The sequence below is a fragment of the Mauremys mutica genome, chromosome 4 (assembly GCF_020497125.1).
Source record: "Mauremys mutica isolate MM-2020 ecotype Southern chromosome 4, ASM2049712v1, whole genome shotgun sequence".
Lineage (NCBI taxonomy): Eukaryota > Metazoa > Chordata > Testudines > Geoemydidae > Mauremys > Mauremys mutica.
Window position 1 is genome coordinate 31,530,049 of NC_059075.1, and position 24,393 is coordinate 31,554,441.

The 24,393-nt window shown below is 43.8% G+C and overlaps 1 protein-coding gene across 3 annotated transcripts in view; it reads left to right on the forward strand.

The window, feature by feature from the left end:
* The window catches only part of TTC7B (tetratricopeptide repeat domain 7B), a 304,133-nt gene that overhangs the window by 151,674 nt on the left and 128,066 nt on the right, over positions 1–24,393 (forward strand). For all 3 annotated transcript variants that reach the window (XM_045016346.1, XM_045016347.1, XM_045016349.1), the window contains 4 exons: positions 8,533–8,616; positions 10,387–10,491; positions 12,303–12,420; positions 12,933–12,990. In XM_045016346.1, coding sequence (XP_044872281.1) covers positions 8,533–8,616; positions 10,387–10,491; positions 12,303–12,420; positions 12,933–12,990 — 365 coding nt within the window. The remainder of the gene's footprint in view (positions 1–8,532; positions 8,617–10,386; positions 10,492–12,302; positions 12,421–12,932; positions 12,991–24,393) is intronic.

The window sequence follows — 24,393 nt, forward strand, 5'->3', positions numbered from 1 at the left end:
TCTGGAACTTGAGGTAAAGTGGTCCAGGATGGACTTCGCAGATATTTTTGTTTGTTTTTTGTTCTGTTAGCCTAAAATAAATATGAGTCTACAATTTTCTGGGAGTTGTGCTTGGCTGGGTGCGGGGGAGGGAATCAAAAAGTAGGGCAGGCGTCTGCACTGAGTATTGAAATTCCCCCAAAATTGTGTATTTAAAGCAAGGGTGGCCAGCCTGAGAAGGAGCCAGAATTTACCAGTGTACATTGCCAAAGAGCCACAGTAATATGTCAGTAGCACTCCCCCGTCAACTCCCCCCGCTCCTAGCGTCTCCCACCCACCAACAGCCTTGCCAATTAGCACCTCCCCCTCCCTCCCCGTACCTCCCGATCAGCTGTTTTGTGGCATGCAGGAGCCTCTGGGGGAAAGGGGAAGGAGTGAGGGCATGGCAGGCTCGGGGAGGGGATGGGAAGGGGTGGAGTGGGGGCAGAGCCAGGGGTTGAGCAGTGAGCACCCCCTGGCATATTGGAAAGTTGGCGCCTGTAGCTCCAGTCCCGGAGTTGGTGCCTATACAAGAGCCACACCACATATTAACTTCTGAAGAGCCGCACGTGGCTTTGGAGCCACAGGTTGGCCACCCCTGATTTAAAGCATTGTACTTTAATAAATAGAGCAAATTACCCTGCTGTTTCCTGCATCATGTGAGAAGACGATAAGTTAACAAGAAAAAATAGGAAACCTAACCTCTGAATTCTATTTTAGCCAATACAGCTCTCATCTCAATGAATACAACACCTATAAAAACAGTAACATTCAAATTTATTTCACCTTATGGTAATGTTACTTTTAAAACTCAGTCAATATGGTTTTGTGGAAAACGCTTCCTAGTGTGTCAATGAGCTACAGAATTTTTTTCTTAACGCATTTTGGGCACTACCAAAGTATAATTAGTAATACAGATTCATGTTTAATGGGCCAATTGTAAGCCTTGTTGAAATCTTTATGTAGTAATGGAGCAAATTTATGGCTACTAGTTGCTGTTTTTGGCTTAACCTCTGGTTGGCATGAGAATCATGGCTATGAAAAGGAAAGCAATTAATATTATATTCTTGAATCTGTAAATACTAAAGATATTAACATAGTTTATTGACATTTTACAGTTCTCATAATGCATTATGAAGTCCAACATTATTTTGAAAGAAAAATATTTTTTTCTGATGCTGTGGACTTGGTTTAGGTGCCAATATATTTGAGTTCACACTTCTGTTTTTGTTCAAATCCCACATAGTAAATTCCTTTTTATTTATCTAGTGCAGATTATGTTCTTACCACTGTAAAAGATACAAAGACTATCCCTGCCCTGAGGAGCTTACAATCTAAAACACTTAGCATAGGTAAAATGCAAGGTAAGACCCAAAGGAAGTATTGACTTAGAACACTACAAACATGTTAGTTGTTTTACTGTTTTAATAACATTGTGTTTAAATTGATAAGAACATAAAATGGCCATAATGGGTCAGATCAACAGTCCGTTTAGGTCAGTATCCTGTCTTCAAACAGTGACCAAAACCAGGTGCTCAAAGGGAATGAACAGAACAGGACAATTATTGAATGATCGCCCAGTCATTCACTTCCAGCTTCTCGCAGTCAGAGGCTAGAGACACCCAGAACGTGGGGTTGTGTCCCTCACCAGCTTGGCTAATAGCCATTGAAGGACCTCCATGAACTTATCCAGTTCTTTTTTTTAACCCAGTTATAGTTTTGGCCTTCACAACATCCCCGGAAACGAGTTCCACAAGTTGACTGAGTACCATGTGAAGTAGTACTTCTTTTTGTTTGCTTTAAACCTGTTGCCTATTAATATTATTGAGTGACCCCTGGTATTTGTGTTTTGTGAAGAAGTAAATATTTCCTTATTCACTTTCTTTACACCATTCATGATTTTATAGATCTTTATCATATCCCCCCCCTCCTTAGTCGTCTCTTTTCCAAACTAAAAAGTCCCAGTCTTTTTAATCTCTCCTCATACGGAAGCTGTTCTATTCACTTAATCATTTTTGTTGCCCTTCTTTGTACCTTTTCCAATTCTAATCTCTCTTTTTGAGATGGGGTGACCAGAACTGCATGCAGTATTAAAGATGTGGGCATTCCATGGATTTGTATAGTGGCATTATATTTACTGTCTTATTATCTATCCTTTTCCTAATGGCTGTTAACATTGTTAGCTTTTTTGACTGCTGTTGCATGTTGAGCGAATGTTTTCAGAGAACTATCCACAATGATGCCAAGATCTGTTTCTTGAGTGGTAGTGGTTAATTTAGATCCCATCATTTTGTATGTATAGTTGGGATGATGTTTTCCAATGTGCTTTACTTTGCACTTATCGACATTGAATTTCATCTGCCATTTTATTGCCCTGTCACCCAATTTAGTGAGAGCCATTTCACAGTCAGCTTTGAACTTATCTTGAGTAATTTTGATTAGTGTTTGTAGGCCAGTTTGGGGCCTTCGGTTGTAAATTCCTGGAATTTATTTGTGGGCTTTTTTTGTGTCTTGTATAGTGCTGAGCACATGGATGGCTTAACTAATGCTTAAACTATATCAAATCCCAACTGTAGCAATAATTGTTCCTTGTCAGTTGGAGTGATAGATACTTAAGTCACTTCTGAGAACTGTATATAACTACATAACTTTCCAACATAGTAGAATTATCTGCCGTGTAACTTTACTAGGTTCTCCTTCCTACAGTGCTACATTTCACACAGCTTGAATATTGATTTAATTAAAGTTAGCGTAAATACAGTGACATTCAACTTTTTTACTTTCTAGCTAAATGTCTACTCCCTAAATACAGGAGAACAACAGAAATTTACATGTTTCAGAGTGGTAGCCATGTTAGTCTGTATCAGCAAAAACAATGAGGAATCCTTCTGGCACCTTAGAGACTAACGGATTTATTTGGGCATAAGCTTTCATGGGCTAAAACCCACTTCATCTGATGCACTCCACTCCATGCATCTGATGAAGTGCGTGTTAGCCCACAAAAGCTTATGCCCCAATAAATTTATAAATTTACATGTATTGGAAGGACCAATTGTGAGGTACTGAATTTTACAAAGTAGCAAATAAGTAAACAAACAAAATTTGGGGGGGGTGATGTTCATCACAATATGGACACTTAGAATTTAGTTTCAATTATTTATACTGTTTCTTAGTATGCTAAAAAAATGTGCTGCAGTATATTTTGTAAGGCTTATGAGACCTTAGCACAAAAATTCCTCAGTACAGTGTCCTAGTGCATCCGACGAAGTGGGCATTCACCCACGAAAGCTCATGCTGCAAAACGTCTGTTAGTCTATAAGGTGCCACAGGATTCTTTGCTGCTAGTAAATCTTGTTTGAGCAGTGGGGAGAGACTAACAACTTTTTGTGCAAATTAGCCAGTTTTTAATGGGACTTTGCAGAGACTTGTAGTCTTTTTCCACTTTTGGCACAACTCACAGGATTTACTGTATTCCTTTATGTCCATCCCTATACCTGGCCAGTAAAACTTCTTCTGAAGCCGTCTAAATGTCCTTTCTACTCCTAGATGTCCATCGAATGGACAGTCATGGGCTAAATGTAGTGATGCTGACCTGTGCTTTTTGAGCATTATCAATTGTTTGTAGTGCTCCCTGTGGCCCTTGTTCTTTCCTATTGGGGCTTCCCTAAATATCTTGCCTTCTTGCATAAAAAAACCTCCCCCATCATCTTTTGCAGGGGTATTGCTAATGGTCTCTAGGAAAACATCTGTGTCCCAATCCCTAACAAGGGCTCCTTGCCTCTGGCTGATTTGGAGGGCTGCTTCAGTAAGAGGAGCTGATACCCCCTCCCTGGCAGGGCTTCCCACTCTGCAGTGCAGGCAAAGTGTCTTTCCCTGTTCCTTCTGTCTCTTTCTCCCCTGGGTCAGGCAAAGGGGCTTCTGTGGTACACGCTTTCCCACTGCAGGTTACCACATTAGTAACTTTAGACACAGGTATAATAATTTCCAACCAAAATGTCTGCAGGGATACCATCCCAAATTCCCACTTTCAGATCATATTTTGCTCCTCTCCTACTCCAGCTCTATGTGGGCTAAGGGTGCTGTGATTTCAAAATTTCCCAAAGCAAGGAGTTTTACATTTTCTTCTGGGAGCATGTTAAGCTCTTTGACCATCTCCCTTTTAACCAGTGAAATCTGCAGAGCAGTATCTTTCAATGCCTGGCATACCCTACCATTAACCTTCGCATCTTTGATGAATATCTTGTCCTCCACAACAGAGGATAAAAATAAACAAAAAGTTTATTTAATAGAAAAATCATAGTCAATGATGAAATAGTAAGGAAAAGCAAATACAAGTTATACAAAAAATAAACATAAACACAAATCTCAGGCTTTATAATTCTCTACTAATACAAGTTACCTATTGCCTCTGAACAGTTTCCCAGTGTGTCCTATGTCCTAGAGGGGATGCTTCATGGACAGCACATCTATGCTGGCCCTCAGTTTCTGGACAGCCTTCACTTCAAGTTCCTTCCCTTTTAACAGGGCTTGTGGGTTTTTTGCTTCTGTTTTGGTTTGGTTTTTCCTTTTTCTCAGACTAATTCATGGTTACACGGGGGGGGGGTTTCAGTTTCAGTGTTTTCCCATTAACATTAGTGGTCCACCACTGTCTCTTTCTGGCTGGACAGTGCTCAGTGGTTGGAGCTGGTTCATGTAAATACCTGGCCCAGGAGATGCCCTCTGTGCCTGATTGATTCACCATACTGCTGTGAGGTGATGCTCTAGTTGCACTATAGTTACAGTTACAATTTTCTGCACCTGTATACATGCGTGCATCTATAATCATAACTTGATGCAGATCTCCTAATGACCAATAAATTCAGGAGATTACAAGCATTCATAAAAGACCTTACATGACATATATTTAATACACAACCAATTCATTCAATTGCTTGTTCTTTGGCGTTCAGACCTCCCGTTTTCCTCTTGGGGTGTCTGGACCATGATTTTCATATCTTGTCATAGCTAAATTATCATATGCCATATCCATGCTCAGTAGAACAGAGCTACTTTTGTATATTATCAGCCTGTTTCCTTTTGTCTAGTAATCTCTCAGAGAAGTGACCATGTTTATCATCTCATGATTTGTGAATTCACTGTATATTCTCTTGCTGTGCGATATGAATTTTATATATCTATCCCTAAATCTACTTGGAACTCTCTTGGTGGTGATGATGGCATATTGGGCCTTTATTAAAAAGCATTCCTCACCTCACTCAACTCGTGGAAGAACTAGTTAGCAAATATTTTCCCAACAGAGGCATGTTGCTCAGTAAGCTATTGGTTCAGCTCTCTTGATTGCTGCAATTCTTGAAATGGAATTAATCACTGATTTCAAAGGTAGTGCACTGCATGAACCAGGGTAGCTGTATTTTAAGATTTACCTGTTTATGTGACTATGCATTCCAAATTCTATTTTTATCTCTGGAATAAGAAATTTTCTCACAGTTAAACTAATAGGAAGAAAGGAAAGACTTGAACCTGCAAGGTGAGGAGTGCTTTGACTCCATTTTGCTGGCTCAGATGCAGAGTAATGAGCACCTTGCAGAATCAAGCCCTAGGTGCAGGATGGAGTGGGCAAGAACAGATGCAGTGAGACCAATTATATTCATGAAGAGCACAGCACGTTTGAATGTAAATTCATGAACATTATAAAAACTACATAGCAGTGGTCGGCAACCTCTGGCACGCGGTTCGCCAGGGTAAGCACCCTGGCGGGCCGGGCCAGTTTGTTTACCTGCTGCGTCGGCAGGTTTGGCGGACCGCGGCTCCCACTGGCTGCGGTTCGCCGTCCTAGGCCATTGGGGGCAGCAGGAAACGCCGCGGGCCAAGGGATGTGCTGGCTGAGGCTTCCCGCCTCCCGCATTGGCCTGGGGACGGCAAACCGCAGCCAGTGGGAGCCGTGGTCCGCTGAACCTGCTGACGCGGCAGGTAAAGAAACTGGCCCGGCCCGCCAGGGTGCTTACCCTGACGAGCCACGTGCCAGAGGTTGCCGACCTCTGCTATATAGTGATTGTAAAACATTTATTTATTTATTGGCTCCTGTTCAGGGGAAGCGTTTTATATGCAGAGATGTCAAAATCACAATATATTTTCCAAATAAAGAGACATGTATGCATACACATCACTATATGTACCACTTTATAACAGAGTTCTCAATGTCCATGACTAGGCTGTGTGTTCATATCTCATGGCAATCCTGAGCACCAGAGAAACTTTCAGTTGAGACTTCACATCTGAAAAGGGGGAAAAATGGTCCATGTGCAAGTGTTTTCAGTTGCACTGCAGAGCAAAACAGAATTGCTTGTCTCCAGGTCAACAGCCTTAAGGATACCTAATAAGATAGGAAATTAAACTTGAAGAGAGTTTGATGTGTTTTCCTTGACCTCCATCAAAGGTGGCAATTGTAAAACAATATATCTGCTATGAAAGAGCTGTCAAGATACCAGAAAACCAGGGCTCACTAAAAATGTGTGGGATTGCAGTACAGCTGGTTAATATCAAAAGCAGCAATTCATTGGCACTCTCATTGCTAACAGAATTGTGGAATATCCCACTTTACATATGAAACAATTACGGTATTGTGGGCAAGAACAAGTAGGTAAATCAAAACTAAAGAGAGAGACTCATCATTTTAATGGTGAATCTTTGAGATAAGTTTTATTAGCAAGAAGAGATCGTAAGGACAAACTTCTATATCAAGGGAATTAGATCTTTGTTATTGGATTAGAGCTCCATCAAAATACCTCCCAACATTTCAAGAGGCTAACGTGGTCCAGGTTCTGCCCTGGGTGGTGGTGGGATAGGTGCTGCCCCCAGTGGGTGGGTAGCACTGGGGAGGGGTCATCTGCTGCCCCAGAAATTGGGTGGCCCTGGGGGGGAGTTGCAGAGTGAACCTGCTTTGCACTCAGCCCACTGCAGCAGCTCTAGTCCCAAAGGGCTGGCTGGGGTTGGCTACTCACTCTGAGCATTGTGACCTGGCCCCTGGGGCTGCTGAGGATTGGGTAGGCATTCCTGATAGGGGTGGCCAGACAAAATTTGAGTGAGCGGTGCTGTGACCCAATGCACCAGGTTGCAACGCCACCTGCAAATATCTTTCTGTAACAGCGCTGCAAAGGAATTACTGATTGTTTACAAAAAACAAAAAAAACCACTTACATTTCACCAATGTCCATATGGTACCATAATTTTTAAGGATAATAATTAATAATATTTCTGTATTTAAAAGAATTTCCTATAATAAGAAAAATTATAATATGTAAATGTTATTTGGTAAACAGAATGCCTAGTTAACACATTTCTTACCATTTTCATCTATTTCAGCCTCAGTATTTTATCATACTTCACTTCAGCTCCTGTTATGTGGAAACACAATAAATATTGTCTGGTTTTTTTCTGTTTTCTCCGTAATACTGAAGGCTCATTTGAATACCAGAAATAGTGTTTGGGTTCTTAAAGTTTGGGGGTATTTATTGGACATCTGTCAGTGCAGAACACCTAGTTTGTATAATTGGGCTCTGCATGCTAGGAAGATAATTGCTAAATCAGTTTGTTTAAACCAGAAGAGCATCCAATCTTTGGCCTCATTTATAAAACCAGAATAATAAGCATAAGAGGAAATGGATTCTTAATGCCAACAGCAAATATGAAACTTTTGTAATTGATACACACACTAATTAAAATATATTAAATCTCTCTACACTAATGATCAGTCTATCTTATGGCATCCAGTTACTAAAGTGAGAGTCTCAGCTGAATATTCAGTGTAATAAATGAGTACTCTGATTTCATACCCACCAGTAGTTTGAGTCCAGATGATTTCTTTAAATTGGAAATAATACTACCGGATCAATTTTTCATTGTACTAATGACCAGTTTTGAGGGTGCTAATGCTGCAACAAGTGTTCACTTTGATTGAGAAGATGGGTATGTAGTTTCCTTTGGCACCTGAGTCTTAAATAAGCACCCAGAAGCTGGAAGTCTAAGGTCCCGCATCCAACAGTCACATGGCAGATGTGTATCACTTCTCCAATCAGAATAAAAAGGAACAGCCGACATAGCAATATTTTAAACATTCATGGTGTGAGGGAGAAAAATTTTCTCCTTGGCTCTTAAATTTTGTAAACTTCTGTTAGAATGATCCTGTAGGCTCTGACAGCTTCTGTTTGTTTTGTCTTGTTGAGTAGTAGAACTTATTACTGTAGTGCCTAGGACCCCAGCGCTAAATGCTGTACACAAACAACTGAAAGACAGTCCATTTCTCAAAGAGCTTGGTATCTTGATATGCAGGTTATTTGAACCAATTAGGTTTTCATTTCATAATACTTTAAGTGAGGATGTATATGACAAATCTACAGAAAAGCCTTACAATTATTTTGATCTTCTTAGGCCATTAAGATAAGCATGTGCATAAATCTTTGAAAGCCCTTAATGAGTGTTTTATAAATTTATTAATCATTTTTATTTTAAAATTAGTGTTTAGAAAGAGCAATGAAGTTTGCATTTGAAGAGTTCCATCTTTGGTATCAGTTTGCATTGTCCCTAATGGCAGCAGGAAAAGTAAGTCTAATCTTTTCTGTATATAATTCTTTGTATTGGTGGCTAGTAATAATTTTTTTACTAGTGTTTTCCATCTTTAAAGAACTTTGAAAACATTAACTAATCCTCACAGAAGCTCTGTGAATAGTGTACCAGTGAATTTGTGGTCAGCATTGTACAAGGCACAAAAATACAGTTTCTGCCTCAAGAATTTACAATCTAGACAGAACCAATATTAAATATTTGGGGACTTTGCTGCTATACACACTAAAGTAAGCAGTAAAGTGAATGTAAGCTGTATTATTTTGTTTATTTTAGATAAGTTAGACATTACTCTGGAGAAAAATGCAGTAGAGTTTATTTTGTTAACTGCCACTGTGATCAACAGAGGCTTGATTTTTAGATCCAAGCTCATACAATTCAGACTGATCCAGGAAGACAATCCAATTTACTTTTAAATGTATTTAGTTTGGGGACTTCTGTTTACACCATTATTTATCAAATATTCTTGTCCAGGATGCAAAATCTCATGTACAAGTAAAAATTGAGTTGGAATATGTCAACCCTCATCTTATACTTTTGGATAAATTTTTTTCCTTTTACGTATGAATTAGTATGGGGAACAAGCCATTTTTGTTTTATTATGAATAGTTAATATCTCCTGCTTCCACCAAGCCCAGTCTGTACAGAGAGAGATAATTTACTGAGAAAATTTTATTTATTTAAAGGAATGTTTTGTGGCTTCTCTATCTTGGAGCCTTTTTTCTTCTGCCCCAATCCCCAGTTTAGTTTAGAGTGGCCTCTAAATTATGCTGGGGACAGAAGTGGAATTAAAAAGGCTTCAGGTTCAGGGAGCCATAAAGGGCTGATCTATACTATACCAGTTCAGAAAGGTCCTTTACATGCTGTTATGCCAACTGGGCATCACTGGAGTACAGCTTGTTCTGGCTATATTCGTCCTATCCCTTCACTAGTCATGCTTAAGTCTAGGTTTTAGTCACAGGTATTTTTAGTAAAAGTCATGGACAGGTCTCAGGCAGTAAACAAAAATTCACGGCCTGTGACCTGTCCATGACTTGTACTATATACCCCTGACTAAAACTTGAGTGCTCTGAGGCAGGGGGCAGACTAGGGGTGCCGTGGGTGCTGGAGGTGGCACGTAACCCAGGACCCCCACTGGTATTGGGGAGGGCGCCTGACAGGATGTCCCTGCAGCCCCTAGGCAGAGGTGCGGCCATTGGGCTCCATGCGCTGTCCCGCCCCAAGCACCCGCTCTGCAGCTCCCATTGGCTGGGAACGATGGCCAGTGGGAGCTGCGGGGGTGGTGCCTGCAGGCAGAGGCGGTGTGCCTCCACCAGGAACATGTTGCCGCTTCCAGGGAGTCCCCACAAGGTAACCACCACCCAGAGCCGTCACCTCCTCCTGCACCCCAACCCCCTGCCTCAGCCTTAGTCATGCCCCTATTCTGTGGGGGGATCAGAAGTGGAGTGCTATAGACCAAAGGTGAGCCCTTATCTCCCCTGGTAGGGCAGTTTTCTAGCTCTTCTGCACCATTGGAGTGATATGCAGGGCTGGCATTTAATCCAACATGATTGACTATACAGTGTATAAAGTCTTATATCTGATCTGTACAGATGCTTATGGCGGATTGTTAAAATAAAAATGAATTAATAGTGGTTCCTTCAGCTAGTAAAACAGAAACTAAAAAATGTAGCATTAGGGGTCTTGCAGTAGTGAGATGTTGGGCTTGTGCTTTTAGTGTTTCACAGTGAAAAATACATTTTTATACAGTCTGCTCGAGCTGTGAAAGTCTTGAAGGAGTGTATACGTTTGAAACCAGATGATGCTACTATTCCACTTCTTGCTGCAAAGCTATGCATGGGATCTCTTCACTGGGTAAGTTTATATTAGCAGTCAGATCAGCAAGGACTGAGAATTTCAGAATGTGACAAATCCATGGTTATGGACTTTGAAAATATGGTAGACACATTGACAGCACGCAATAGAATATTGATAAAAATACAGAATATTTTCTATAGGATCGCAGTTGAATAGTACTGTTTATCACTGTCTTTATATCTCCATGATTTAAAAATATTCAGGAACAGTTATTGCCATTAAAGTCAACATTTAACAAAAGTTAGCACACCTTGATTTCTGGTATTGTAAGAAATCGCTAATATGTTTCAGACACTAAGGGGTGGTAACTGTTAAATTCTGAGTTTTTAATAAATGACAACCACTTTAGCACAAAACTTTTTCACTTATATAGGAGCAGAATTTTTTGCATACAGATTTCAGAGATAGGTAATTATCCACACAGCACACCACTTGCTTTAATGGTTATATGGTTCAGAGATTAGTCACTTATTTTAGCTTTAAGAGTAAATAATTGGAGGGAGGAGTTGACAGCATTACATTTTATTAATTATTCAGACATCCCAAGATCAGAAGGTAAAATTTCCTCTTGAAAGAATTTCGTAGTAACATTTCTGTTGATGTTAGGTTTTGGAAAAGCTCACTTTTTTTTTTATACAACCTAAATTTGAGACCATATTTAACTTGAAAGTGTTATTTAATAGTAAAATACATTATTAGATCCCCTTGAAACAGGTATCTCTCTCCAGAAGACATTGATTTAATAAAAAGAATAATTTAGCGTTCATTGTGGTTATTGTATGAGTTGCAAGGTGGGCCTGTAGCTTCCAGAGGAAATGGTTGGGAGGAAGATGTGCAGTTTTTGTAATAATTATGGTTATATTTAATTTGCTTTGAATGTATAGTACCACAGAGGCAGGGCAGTGCTTTATAAATATTGCTTTTGTTTAGTTCAAGCAGAAATGAGAAAATGGTTCAGTAGCAGGGATATGACTTAAGTTGCTGAAAACATAGTATTACTTGATTGCTAATAGTGGTCCGAGTTCTGTAAATTTTCCTGCATAGGTGAATCCTGCATGGAGCAGCTTGCTGTATTGGGCATGTAGGTTTTAGATTCATTTCCAGTAAATTCATGTTGTTTTTTCTTTGTAGTTTGTAGTCTAACTACTTGACATCGCAAAGTGTAGGAGAGGGAGTGGTGTATGAATGTGTAGACAGGCCTGGATCTTACAAGGAGCTCTGCATTAGCAAAGCCAAATCAATGTCTGTGCGTGTGATGAAGAGATCTGCCGTGCGGAATCAGGGCCTTAGTTTCTGCAGTTATTAGTGGGGTGTTTCACAGAGAAATAAGTCATCAGGAAAAAAAAATTTTAATTGGGAAATGTGACTGTAAGGCAGTAGAGGTTGGTGGGTGGGGTTCAGGGATAGGTATTGGATCTGAAAATAGATTTTAAATCCTTTTTTTGTTTGTTTGTTTAACAGACTAAATTTCAAGTTCACTTGTATCCTTTCAGTGCTAGTTCCCATTTCACCATAGAAATGGGTGTCTCGGCCTTGTGTAAGAGCTATATTCTTTGTTGTGGAGTTAATAGGACAACTAAATGTAGGCGGAAAAGGGCAGCGGGGTGCTTAAAGGAAGTGGTAATGGTTGATATTATTTGTTAAACTGACCTAATGTATATTGCATCCATGGTCTGTACACTTCTTTCTAATTTTAGACTCACTGTAACACAGATTTTGGCTTGCTTTATATTTATGGTTTTGTGTGTGGAGTTTTCAAAAGCAAAACTCTGACAAAGACTTATGTTCATCTTTTGTAATATTTTCAGTTGGAAGAAGCGGAAAGATTTGCCAAAACGGTTGTTGATGTTGGTGACAAAACATCGGAGTTCAAAGCAAAAGGCTATTTAGCATTGGGACTAACTTACAGCCTGCAAGCCACTGATGGTAAGAAAAGAATTCACGCATTGGGTATGTCTACACTGCAGCTGGAGTATGCGTCCCAGCATGGGTAGACAGATGTGCTTGCTTTGCTCGAGCTAGCACTCTAAAGATACCAGTTTAGCAAAATAGCAGAGACAGCAGCAGCTCAGACTAGCTGCCCAAGCACAAACCTGCCCAGACACCCTTGTTATGCATTCAGACAGTTGGCCACCTATGCTACTCTGGCTACACTGCTAATTTTAGTGCACTAGCTCGAGCAAAGCTACCGTGTGTCTGTCTGCCCATGCTGGGGAGCACGCTCCCACCTGCAGTTTAGACATACTCATAGAGTTAGAAAATACCAGTCATATAATGGAAAAACCTCAGACACACCAGCCTCTAAAAGAAAATGTGTTGTACGTTTTTTGCATCATTTTTGTCATAATAGTCTGTGAATGTATTAATCTTTGTTCAGTAAGCATGTGCAAGCAAATCTTTGACTCTTAAATATCGCTGATTAATATATCCTTTTTTAGCATCTTTGCGAGGGATGCAAGAGGTCCTGCAGAGAAAGGCTCTTCTTGCATTTCAGAGGTGAGTGGGTGTTAATCTTTTCATTTCATTCAGCTGTACATAGTGAAAAACCTTGCTGTATGTGGTTTTAAAAAAAGATATCTATGAAGATTATATAATGAGGATTTTACCTCTGGGAGTCTGGTTTCATGGGTACAGAACATATTGCATTAACATTCAGTTAATCAGTTTCTGCCAGGCAAATCCAAACAGATTCCAAAAGATTTCCTCTTATTTCATTATTAAAGATATTTTTGTTGCCATCTACCAGAGACTATTGTTCATCTAACAGTCCTTTAATGAAATGTTCTCTCTTTCTGATGTGCTAAAGGGGAGGGGGGGGGGAAAAAAGAAAGAAAGAAAGGAAATAGAGTCTTAAGGTCACTGTTGAATCCAGTAAAAACATTTTTGTAGTGATTGTCATTGATCAAAGTGTACACCAAGATTTTTGCAATTGCGTATGCATAGTTTTAGAGTGATATGTGATATAGTTTCTTTGTGCATTTGAATAAACAGGGAGTTTATCATTGTAAAATATGCTGGATTGCTAGATCTGGAGAATGAAGTCCTCTGTAGCCACAGAACAGTCACAGCGCAGGCAATGACAATGCAAATCACACATGCGCATATCCCCAAATCTTGACCCAGGGTCAGAACTGTTTGGAAGAGAAAAGGGGGAACAAAAAGGAGTCAGTTTGTACATGAATTAAAGATTATAAATATAGAAAGAAGTTTAAATAGTAGAAGTGCCACAGTGTCTACACTTGATTCTTGCTAATGTATATACTCTTGCATAAGCCCACTTGGGTTATATAAAAGTCAAAAGGCTTTTGCAGGTTTTTTTCCTATTAAACATGGGGATCATTGACTTATACTTGAGTCACTTTTACAAGAATATGTAGGGTTTTGTTTAATATGGTGACATTAGATTGGAGGGGAATAGAGGAAAAATGGACATGTATGATACTATGATGGTATGACAGTTGTCGTCTTGTCTGACATACTGGAATTGAACTGTGGACCTTCAGAGCAAAAGCATGAACATCTATGGCTTGAGCTAAAGAACCATGTCTCCCTATCTGAGGTCTGTAACAACTAATTTCCTATGTGGATTAGCACAGAGCGGGACCTGTAGCACTCACTTATCAGTGAGTTACAATAGTTGTTGCAGTCTGTAACTGTCTTGAGACTTTTGTAAGCCCTTAGAACACTGAGGATTCATACATTCTGAGGCCACAAGGGACCAATGTAATCATCTAGTCTGACCACCCGAATAACACAGGCCACAGATCTTCAGAATAATTTATATGAACTAGAGCATATTTTTTAGGAGAACATCCAATCTTGATCTAAAAATTGCCAGTGAGGAAGACTCCACCACTACCCTTTGTAAATTGTTCCAATGATTAATTACCCTCACTGTTGAAAATGTATCCCTTATTTGCAGTCTGAATTTGTCTAGCTTCAACTTGCAGCCACTGGGTCTTGTGATATCTTTGTCTGCTAGATTGAAGATCCCATTATCAAATATTTATTGTGCTTTGCGTGATGGTCCCTATTATATTCCACAGAGGGTTACATATACATAAACAGCAAATACGCCTCGGCTTCCACTTCCAGGGCAATGTTCTCCTACTTTCCTGGACCAACTCAACTATGCCTTTTCTCTACTACTGCTCCTGCTTCGCGTGCTGCACAAGATCCAACAAGACAGGATGACTGTCTTCTCATCGGCCCCTCTGGCCAAGACAGTTCTGGTTCCCCAATTTCCTGCACATGTCATCCGGCCCACCAATTCCCATCCTGTACTTTCCCGATCCTCTGACCCAGTACAGTGGCAAGATCAAGCATCACAATTCACATATACTCCACCTCAGGGCGTGGTATTTGAATGGGAATCTAGTCTAGAGCAGACATGCGCCTTGGCTGTACAAGACATTCTCTCTAACAGTAGGAAGGATTTCACTAGACAATGTTACCAGACTAAGTGGAGATGTTTTTTGTCTTGGGCACAACATAAAGGGGTTTTACCAGAAGCAGCAGGAATTCCCCTCATTCTAGACTGCATTTTATCCTTAAAGTCATTGGGTCATGCCTTCAGTGCTTTTGCGAGTCCACCTGGTGGCAATCAGCACATTCCTTCCTCCTGTGGAAGATTACTCTGTTCTTTTTGGAGTAGTGTCTCTACTGTGGGTGCTCCACTGTAGGTGCACGTGCATCCCTGCATTGCTGATTGGAGAACTTTGGTAGCAGTGTCCATTTGACCTACACATGTGCTGTCCCCACTTGTGCCCCACCACAAGGCTAACCAGCATGCTGGGGTGAACCCCCATCGATGGAGAGGGAGCTGCTAGCAGTCCATTTGTAATCATTATCTTTAATCTTTATTAGTATTTTTAGTAGCTAGTTCATCTCCTTCCTTCTTAGTTGTAGATTTTCTTTATTTTCACTTTAAAAACAAAAGAAAACCCCAAAAACTTAATGTTCCCCCTTTGTTGGGGAACCCTTTCCGCAGCAGGGTATGCCCAGCTCACTGGGCTTCAAGAAGTGCCTCTCATGTAAGGAGGCCATCCTTGTGGCAGATAAACATTATTGCTGCATATGCTGCCTCCGGGAAGGCCATGTTCCTCAAAAGTGTGGTCTCTGTCAACAGCTTAAACCCAGGTCATGGAAGGATAGGGAGCTGTGACAGGGTGCACTTTTCCCACACTGGTCAAGAAGGGGCTAACGCCACACTCTGGACAGAGGAAGCCCTGCCCCCTTGCCCCTGCTGGCCATGCTCCAACTGGAACACCAGTATAAAAGGAGCAAAGAATCCTGTGGCACCTTATAGACTAACAGACGTTTTGCAGCATGAGCTTTCGTGGGTGAATATCCACGAAAGTATAAAAGGAAGCAACTCAACCCAGTCTGGGCTGACTGCCGAGGAGGGATGACGGACCTTGCAGGGAGACGTGTGTGGAAGGCCCAGGACACAGAAGCCCAAGGTGCCAAGACACAAGAGGATTCCCACGTACATACTGACGCCCAAGGAAGGTCGGAGCTGTTGGGAGCTGCACAGGCCGAGGAACCCAGAGACCCTGAAGACACCCGGACCACTGCATCAGGAGACAGGGTAGGAAGTAGCCCAGGGGGCACTAGCCATTGTGCTTGGTGTTGTCAGCGTGTTTCGGTCAGATCCTGCTGACTCTTTGATCAGATCTCTGTACTCGCCATTGCCAGGACTTTGGGCTGGGATCTGGTGGAGTACAGAGGGCCTGGGTCCCCTTACCCCATCCACCGCCCACTCCCTGAGCTGGTCACTAGGTCTCTCAGCCATGCGGAGGAGGGCAGCCATGTTAACTCTGGCCACTGGACCATTCTGCCCTAGGGAAAGGGCAGCCTTGTTGACTTGTCATGAGGCCCTACCGCCCCTAGGGAGCCGGCATGCATATTGACTTTGGCCACCAGTCCGCCTAGCCCTGTCAGGAAGGGTGACCAGATAGACTTTGGCCATTAGGCCATACTGCCCTGAGGATAAGAACAGTCAAGCGGACTTAACCACGGGGCTACAACACCCTTGCCCCGCCCCATACGGGGACGGGGGATGCACTTGCCCCCGTGACAGGAACTGAGACAGAAAATCATCCTGATGGAGGCAGCCCTTCAGCCTTCCCTAGATCTGCACCAAGAATCACCGAGAAGGCACAGATCTTCCCCACGGCCCTCAACATACAGGGACTATGAATCGAAGAAAACAGCCGCAAACCTCTCAGGTAAAGCATCTAAAAAAAGAGCTGAGAGTCCCCAGAATGAACTCCGAGCTAGCAGAAGTTCACCAGCATGCTTGGTATCGTCGGTACTGAGACAGTCCAAGCATAATAAACATAGCTCATGAGGGTCTGGAATGGCAGGTACGATGATACACCTAAAAACCTGATAGGCACAGGGACTGAACCAACGATACCAGTGGATAAGGACAGGAGCAGGGAGCACAGTGTTAAGAAGATGCTGGTGGTACAAGCTTTACTTTTGGTACTGTCAACTGTGAGCCACCCAGGACCAGAGCGCTTGGTACAGGCGAAATCTGAGACTTCCTTTGTATTGGCATCGGCACTGTGTTGGTCCGCACAACAGAATTTGTAGCACTGAAGAGAACTTAAGTTATCTGATATACCAGAGTCTTCTCTTCTTGGCACTATGGCTCTGGTACCAAGTCTTCTCCAGTCATGGGAGTCTTCTCTGGCACCTTGCCATGCACTTTCATTTTCTAGTGGTGACTCAGACAGTGAGCCAGAGGAGGTCACCACTCCTCTCATGCTCCCTATGGTGCCTGTTATCAAGGGGCTCCTCAGTCATACCCTCAACCTCCTCCACCACCATGGTACAGCCAGCCATTCCCACCACCCCAGTGGCCCTACTGGGATCCCTGGGTAACATATAGACCTCACACCTCTTGGGCTTCCAGCTTGACTCACCATGAAGTCCCTGAGACATTCTCCCTCAACCACAGCATCCAGAACTGCCGAACCCCCAGAGGAGATCTTTGGAGGAACAGGAGGGTGGATTCGAGGAGGAAGTTACACTGAGAACCAACATCTCTTCCTCCTCTTCAGGCAAGGGAGTGATGCCCCCTCCATCTTCCTTGCCCAACAATTTCCTGCTTTTCTAGATACCCCTGGAGGAGGTAAAAGATCTTACACTCTTTCTCATTCTCCAGAATAGTCTTCCCCATCAATGAGGTCCTTCTGGACCTGTTCAAGTTATGGCAAACCCCAGCATTGGTGATACCTACTTACAAATGGTCCAATTAAAAAATATTTACATCCCAGCTAGGAAGATGGAATTCCTTTTTCTCCACCTCCCCTTAATTCTGTTGTCATGGATGCAGGAAATTCCCATGGCCACCATCACCAAATGAAATCCCCTATGATACGGATTGGAAACACCTGGAGCTCTTTGGGAGAAAGCCCTACTCCTCAGCCACATTGCAATTTAGAATTGCCAATTATCAAACATTAACAGCAAAATATGACACTTTCAATTATACAAAGCTGAACACTTTTACTGATCAGCTCCCAGAGTCATACCATGACCAGTTCTGGGCTATTATCCAGGAGAGACAACTAGTGGCCAAAACAGCGCTCCAGTCAGCACTCAATGCAACTGACAGAGCAGCCCTGTCCATCTCCATTGCAGTGGTTATGTGATGAGCCTTTTGGTTACACCTGTCTGGCTTCCCTAAGGAAGTGCAAACAACTGTAGAAGACCTTCCCTTCGAAGGCACCAAACTGTTTGCTAAAAAGCCTGACTCGTTCTTCTGGACCATTAAAGATTCCAGGGCGACTCTCTACTCAGTAGGGATCTATACTCCTGGACAAAAGAGAAAGCTTAGTCTGCAACCTCAACATAAATACTGTACTTTGCAGTTCCCAACCCAGCGTTTCTACAAGCCTCAGAGAAAGAAATCCAGATTCTCCATACATAAGCCATCAGTCCCAGAGCCTTCCACGTTGCAACCATCTACCTCAAAACATCAGTTTTGATGTGTTGGTTAAGGGGTTGACAGACCAATCCCCTCAACTGCTGCAGCTGACCAACACATCGCATCCATTTGATTACCAGCTTGCCCCGTTCCGCAGCATCTGGGAACACATAACATCAAGACCAATGGGTCCTGGAAATCATCTGCAATGTGTACTCTATTCACTTTGCTGCCCTCCCCAAACACCCATCCCTCTTCAGGAACCCTTCTCACGAGAGTTTACTGCAACAAGAAATAGATCTCCTCCTCCAGTTAGGAGCTGTAGACCCAGTACCTCAACATCTGCGAGGGGGCAAATGTTTTTAGTCTCATTATTTCCTGATACCCAAGAAGAAGGGAGGTTGGAGACCCATGCTGGACCTCATGGCTCTGAACAAATTTGTCAAAGCTCAGAAATTCAGTATGGTCATACTAGCAGCGATTTCCACATATCTATCCTACCTTCACACAGACGATTTCTCAGTTTTACCCTAGGCCAGGACCACTACCAATACAAAGTACTCCCCTTTGGTTTCTCATCAGCTCCAAGAATATTCTCCAAGGTCCTCTCCATAGTGGTGCCTTACCTATGCTCACAGGGAATCATGATCTACCCCACCTGGATGATTGTTTCTTCAGAGGCCACTCCTTCAATGAGGCCCACTGGGTTACCAAAACCACAGTAGACTTATTCACAGAACAGATCAACATCCAAAAATCAACCTTCACCGCTGTACAGCACCTAGAGTTCATAGGAGTTGGCCTCATTACAGGCCAAAGCGCTCTGCCTCAGCACAGGTTCTGGCCACACTCTAAGGGTATGTCTACACTACGGAATTACTCCGATTTTACAGAATTAGATTTTTGGCAACAGATTGTATAAAGTCGAGTGCATGCATCCACACTAAGCACGTTAATCGGCGGTGTGCGTCCCTAGTGCCGAGGCTAGTGTCGACTTCCAGAGTGTTGCACTGTGAGTAGCTATCCCATAGTTCCTGCAGTCTCCGCTGCCCATTGGAATTCTGGGTTGAGATCCCAGTGCCTGATGGCGCAAAAAACATTGTCGCGGGCGGTTCTGGGTACATGTTGTCAGGCCCTCCTCTCCCTCCCTCCCTCCGTGAAAGCAATGACAGACAATTGTTTCACGCCTTTTTTCCTGGGTTACCTGTGGAGACACCATACCACGGCAAGCATGGAGCCCGCTCAGCTGACCGTCACCGTATGTCTCCTGGGTGCTGGCAGACTTGGGACTGCATTGCTACACTGCAGCAGCTTATTACCTTTTGGCAGCAGACGGTGTATTATGCCTGGTAGCCATCGTCATCGTACTCCTGGGTGCTCTTTTAGCCAACCTCAGTGAGGTCGGTCAGGGGCACCTGGGCACACATGGGAGTGACTCAGCCAGGTTATTCCCATCTTCTGCCGAGCACCCAGAAGATGACGATGGCTAGCACTCGTACTGCACCGTCTCCTGGTGAGCACCCAGGAGATGACGATGGCTAGCAGTCGTACTGCACCGTCTGCTGCCAGCCTAAGATGTAAAAGATAGATGGAGTGGATCAAAACAAGAAATAGACCAGATTTGTTTTGTATTCATTTGCTTCCCCCCCACCCACCCTGTGAAATCATCGGCCTGCTAAACCCAGGGTTTTGAGTCCAATCCTTGAGGGGGCCATTCTGTGTGACAGTTGTTTGTTTTTCTCCTTGAGGCAAAGCCACCCCCTTTGTTGATTTTAATTCCCTGTAAGCCATGTCTTCAGTCGCCCCTCCCCAGAGCAACGGCAGACAATCGTTTTGCGCCTTTTTTCAGTGCAGACGCCATACCACGGCAAGCATGGAGCCCGCTCATCTCAACGCAGCAGTCATGAACATTGTAAACACCTCACACATTATCATGCAGTTTATGCAGAACCAGAACCTGAAAAACCAGACGAGGGGGAGGCGACAGCAGTGCGGTGACAAGAGTGATGAGGAAATGGACACACAATTCTCTCAAAGCGCGGGCCCCGGCGCTTTGGAGATCATGGTGTTAATGGGGCAGGTTCATGCCGTGGAACGCCGAATCTGGGCCCAGGAAACAAGCACAGACTGGTGGGACCGCATAGTGTTGCAGGTGTGGGACAATTCCCAGTGGCTGCGAAACTTTCGCATATGTAAGGGCACTTTCATGGAACTTTGTGACTTGCTTTCCCCTGCCCTGAAACGCCAGAATACCAAGATGAGAGCAGCCCTCGCAGTTCACAAGCGAGTGGCAATAGCCCTGTGGAAGCTTGCAACCCCAGACAGCTACCGGTCGGTCAGGAATCAATTTGGAGTGGGCAAATCTACTGTGGGGGCTGCTGTGATTCTAGTAGCCAAAGCAATCACTGAGCTGCTGCTACCAAAGGTAGTGACTCTAGGAAATGTGCAGATCATAGTAGATGGCTTTCCTGCAATGGGATTCCCTAACTGTGGTGGGGTGATAGATGGAACCCATATCCCTATCTTGGCACCGGACCACCAGGGCAGCCAAATACATAAACCGCAAGCGGTACTTTTCAATGGTGCTGCAAGCACTGGTGGATCACAAGGGACATTTCACCAACATCAACGTGGGATGGCTGGGAAGGGTTCACGACGCTCGCGTCTTCAGGAACACTAGTCTGTTTAAACAGCTGCAGCAAGGGATTTGCTTCCCAGACCAGAAAATAACAGTTGGGGATGTTGGCATGCCTATAGTTACTCTTGGGGACCCAGCCTACCCCTTAATGCCATGGCTCATGAAGCCATACAGGCAGCCTGGACAGTAGTCAAGAGCTGTTCAACTGTAGGCTGAGCAAGTGCAGAATGGTGGTAGAATGTGCATTTGGATGTTTAAAGGGTTGCTAGAGCACTTTACTGACTCGCTCAGACCTCAGCCAAACCAGTATTCCCATTGTTATTGCTGCTTGCTGTGTGCTCCACAATCTCTGTGAGAGTAAGGGAGAGACGTTTATGGTGGGGTGGGAGGTTGAGGCAAATTGCCTGGCTGCTGATTACGCGCAGCCAGACACCAGGGCGATTAGAAGAGCACACCAGGAAGCGCTGCGCATCAGAGAAGCTTTGAAAACCAGTTTCATGACTGGCCAGGCTATGGTGTGACAGTTCTGTTTGTTTCTCCTTGATGAAAACCCGCCCCCTTATTGACTCATTCCCTGTAAGCCACCCACCCTCCCCCCTTCGATCATAGCTTGCTTGCAAAGGAAATAAAGTCACTATCGTTTAAAAAACATGTATTCTTTATTAATTGATTATAAAAATAGGGAGATAACTGACAAGGTAGCCCAGGTGGGGTGTGGGAGGAGGGAAGAAAAAGGCCACCTCAAAACTTGTTGAATGCCAGCCTTCTGTTGCTTGGGCTGTCCACTGGGGTGGAGTGGTTGGTTCCCCGGAGCCTCCCCTCCCCCCCCCCCCCGGGTTCTTGGGCATCTGCGTGAGGAGGCTGTGGAACTTGGGGATGGGGGAGGGCGGTTAAACAGGAGCTGCAGCAGCACTCTGTGATCTGCTGCCGTTCCTGATGCTCCACCAGACGCCGGAGTATGTCCGTTTGATCCCGCAGTAGCCCCAGCATTGCATCTTGCCTCCTCTGATCTTCCTGCTGGCACCTCTCATCTCAGTCGTCCCTCCTGTCCTCACGTTCGTCCCTCCTGTCCTCACGTTCGTCCCTCCTGTCCTCACGTTCGTCCCTCCTGTCCTCACGTTCGTCCCTCCTGTCCTCACGGTCATTGGCCACTTTCCTGTATTGTGATACTGTGTCCTTCCACTCATTCAGATGAGCTCTCTCATTGCGGGTCAACTGCATGATCTCAGAACATTTCATCTCGCATGCGTTTTTTTTTGCCGCTTTATCTGAGAGAGCCTTTGGGATGGAGGAGGGAGGCTTGAAAAATTTGCAGCTGTGTGAGGGGAAAAAAGGGAGAGAAGTATTTTAAAAGATACAATTTACAGAACAATGGGTATACCCTTTCACTGTGAACAACACTATTTACATTACATAGCACATGTGATTTCGGTACAAGGTTGCATTTTGCATCTTTTATATTGAGTGCTTGCAGCTTTGGTGTTAGAGATTACAGATGCAGAGCCGGGCAACAGAATTCGGCTTGCAGGCGGCCATGGTAAGCCATAGTCTTTTGGCTTCTGCAACCTTCATAAAGCAGCTATTAACGTGCAGCAGCAGAAACCAAAGTAACCCCCCCCCCCATCCAATTCTCTGGGATGATCACTTTACCCCTTCCCCCACTGCGTGGCTGGTTCTCTCCAGAAACCTTCTGCGATGGCTGTACCTCCAGGAGAGCTTCATGGAGATGTCCCTGGAGGATTTCTGCTCCATCCCCAGACACGTTAACAGACTTTTCCAGTAGCTGTACTGGCCGTGAATGCATCCCAAGTCCACAGGCAAATTAATCATTAAAAAACGCTTGCTTTTAAACCATGTATTATATATACAAATGTACACTCACCAGAAGTCCCTTCTACGGCTTCATGGTCTGGGATACCGCCTTGGGAGAGTTGGGAGGGTATTTCAGTCACAGTGAGAAAAAGATCCTGGCTGTTGGGGAGAACGGTGTGCTGTGTGCTCTCCTCAAGGTTGTCCTCGTCGTCGTCCTCATCTTCCTTGTCCGCAAAATCCTCAGGCATGGCTGAGATTACCCCCTCCTCGGAATCCACGATCAGGGGCAGGGTAGTGGTGGCGGCCCCCCCTAGAATTGCATGCAGCTTAGCGTAGAAGCAGCATGTCTGCGGCTCTGTCCCGGAGCGTCCATTTGATTCCGTTTTCTCGTACGCTTGTCTGAGCTACTTAACTTTCGTGCGGCACTGTATGTGGCCTCTCTCCATCATGGCCTTGGAGATTTTTTCAAATGTTTTGGCATTTGGTCTTTTGGAATGTAGTTCTGATAGCACGGAATTGTCTCCCCATATAGTGATCAGATCCAGTACCTCCTGTATGGTCCATGCTGGAGCTGTTTTTCAGTTCTCGGACTGCATCGTTACCTGTGCTGATGAGCTAAACTGGCCAAACAGGAAATGAGATTCAAAAGTTCGTGGGGCTTTTCCTGTACACCTGGCCCATGCATCCAAGTTGAAAGTGCTGTCCAGAGCAGTCACAATGGTGCACTGTGGGATAGCTCCCGGAGGCCAATACCATCGAATTGCGTCCACGCTAACCCTAATTCGAACCAGCAATATCGATTTCAGCACTAATCCCCTCGTTGGGGAGGAATACAGAAATTGATTTTAAAAATCCTTTATATCGAAGTAAAGGGCTTCGTTGTGTGGACGAGTGCAGAGTTAATTCATTTCAACGCTGCTAAATTCGACATAAACAAGTAGTGTAGTCCAGGCCATAGAGACACTACAAAACTGCCTTCAAATATCAGCAAGACACTGCCGCCAAATCCTGGGGGATATGGCGAAAGGCACAGCGGTGATACCTCATGCCAGACTTCATATGCAGTGCCTCCAGATACTGTTCAACAGAGACAGATTAGACAAACCTCTGTCACTACGAACCAAGGTCAAAAACTCTCTTGACTGGTGGAAAAATCCAGCCAGTGTTTGCAAGGGGATTCTCTTTCTGCAAACTTCCCTGTCATTACTTCTCACCACCAACGCATCCCTCATAGGATGGGGTGCACATCTAAACAACTTTACAACACAAGACAAAAGGTCATCCATGGAAATGTCCCTTCACATCAACCTCTTCGGGGCGATCAGGAATGCCTGGGTCCATTTCCTCCCACTGCTCGAGGGAACACAAGTGTCTTAACAGACAACATACCATGTATATACTACATAAATTGGCAGGGAGGAGCCAGGTCACTCTTCCTTTGCGCAGAACCACTAAAGTTGTGGAACTGGTGCATTTCCCACAACATCACATTATCAACGACCTACCTTCC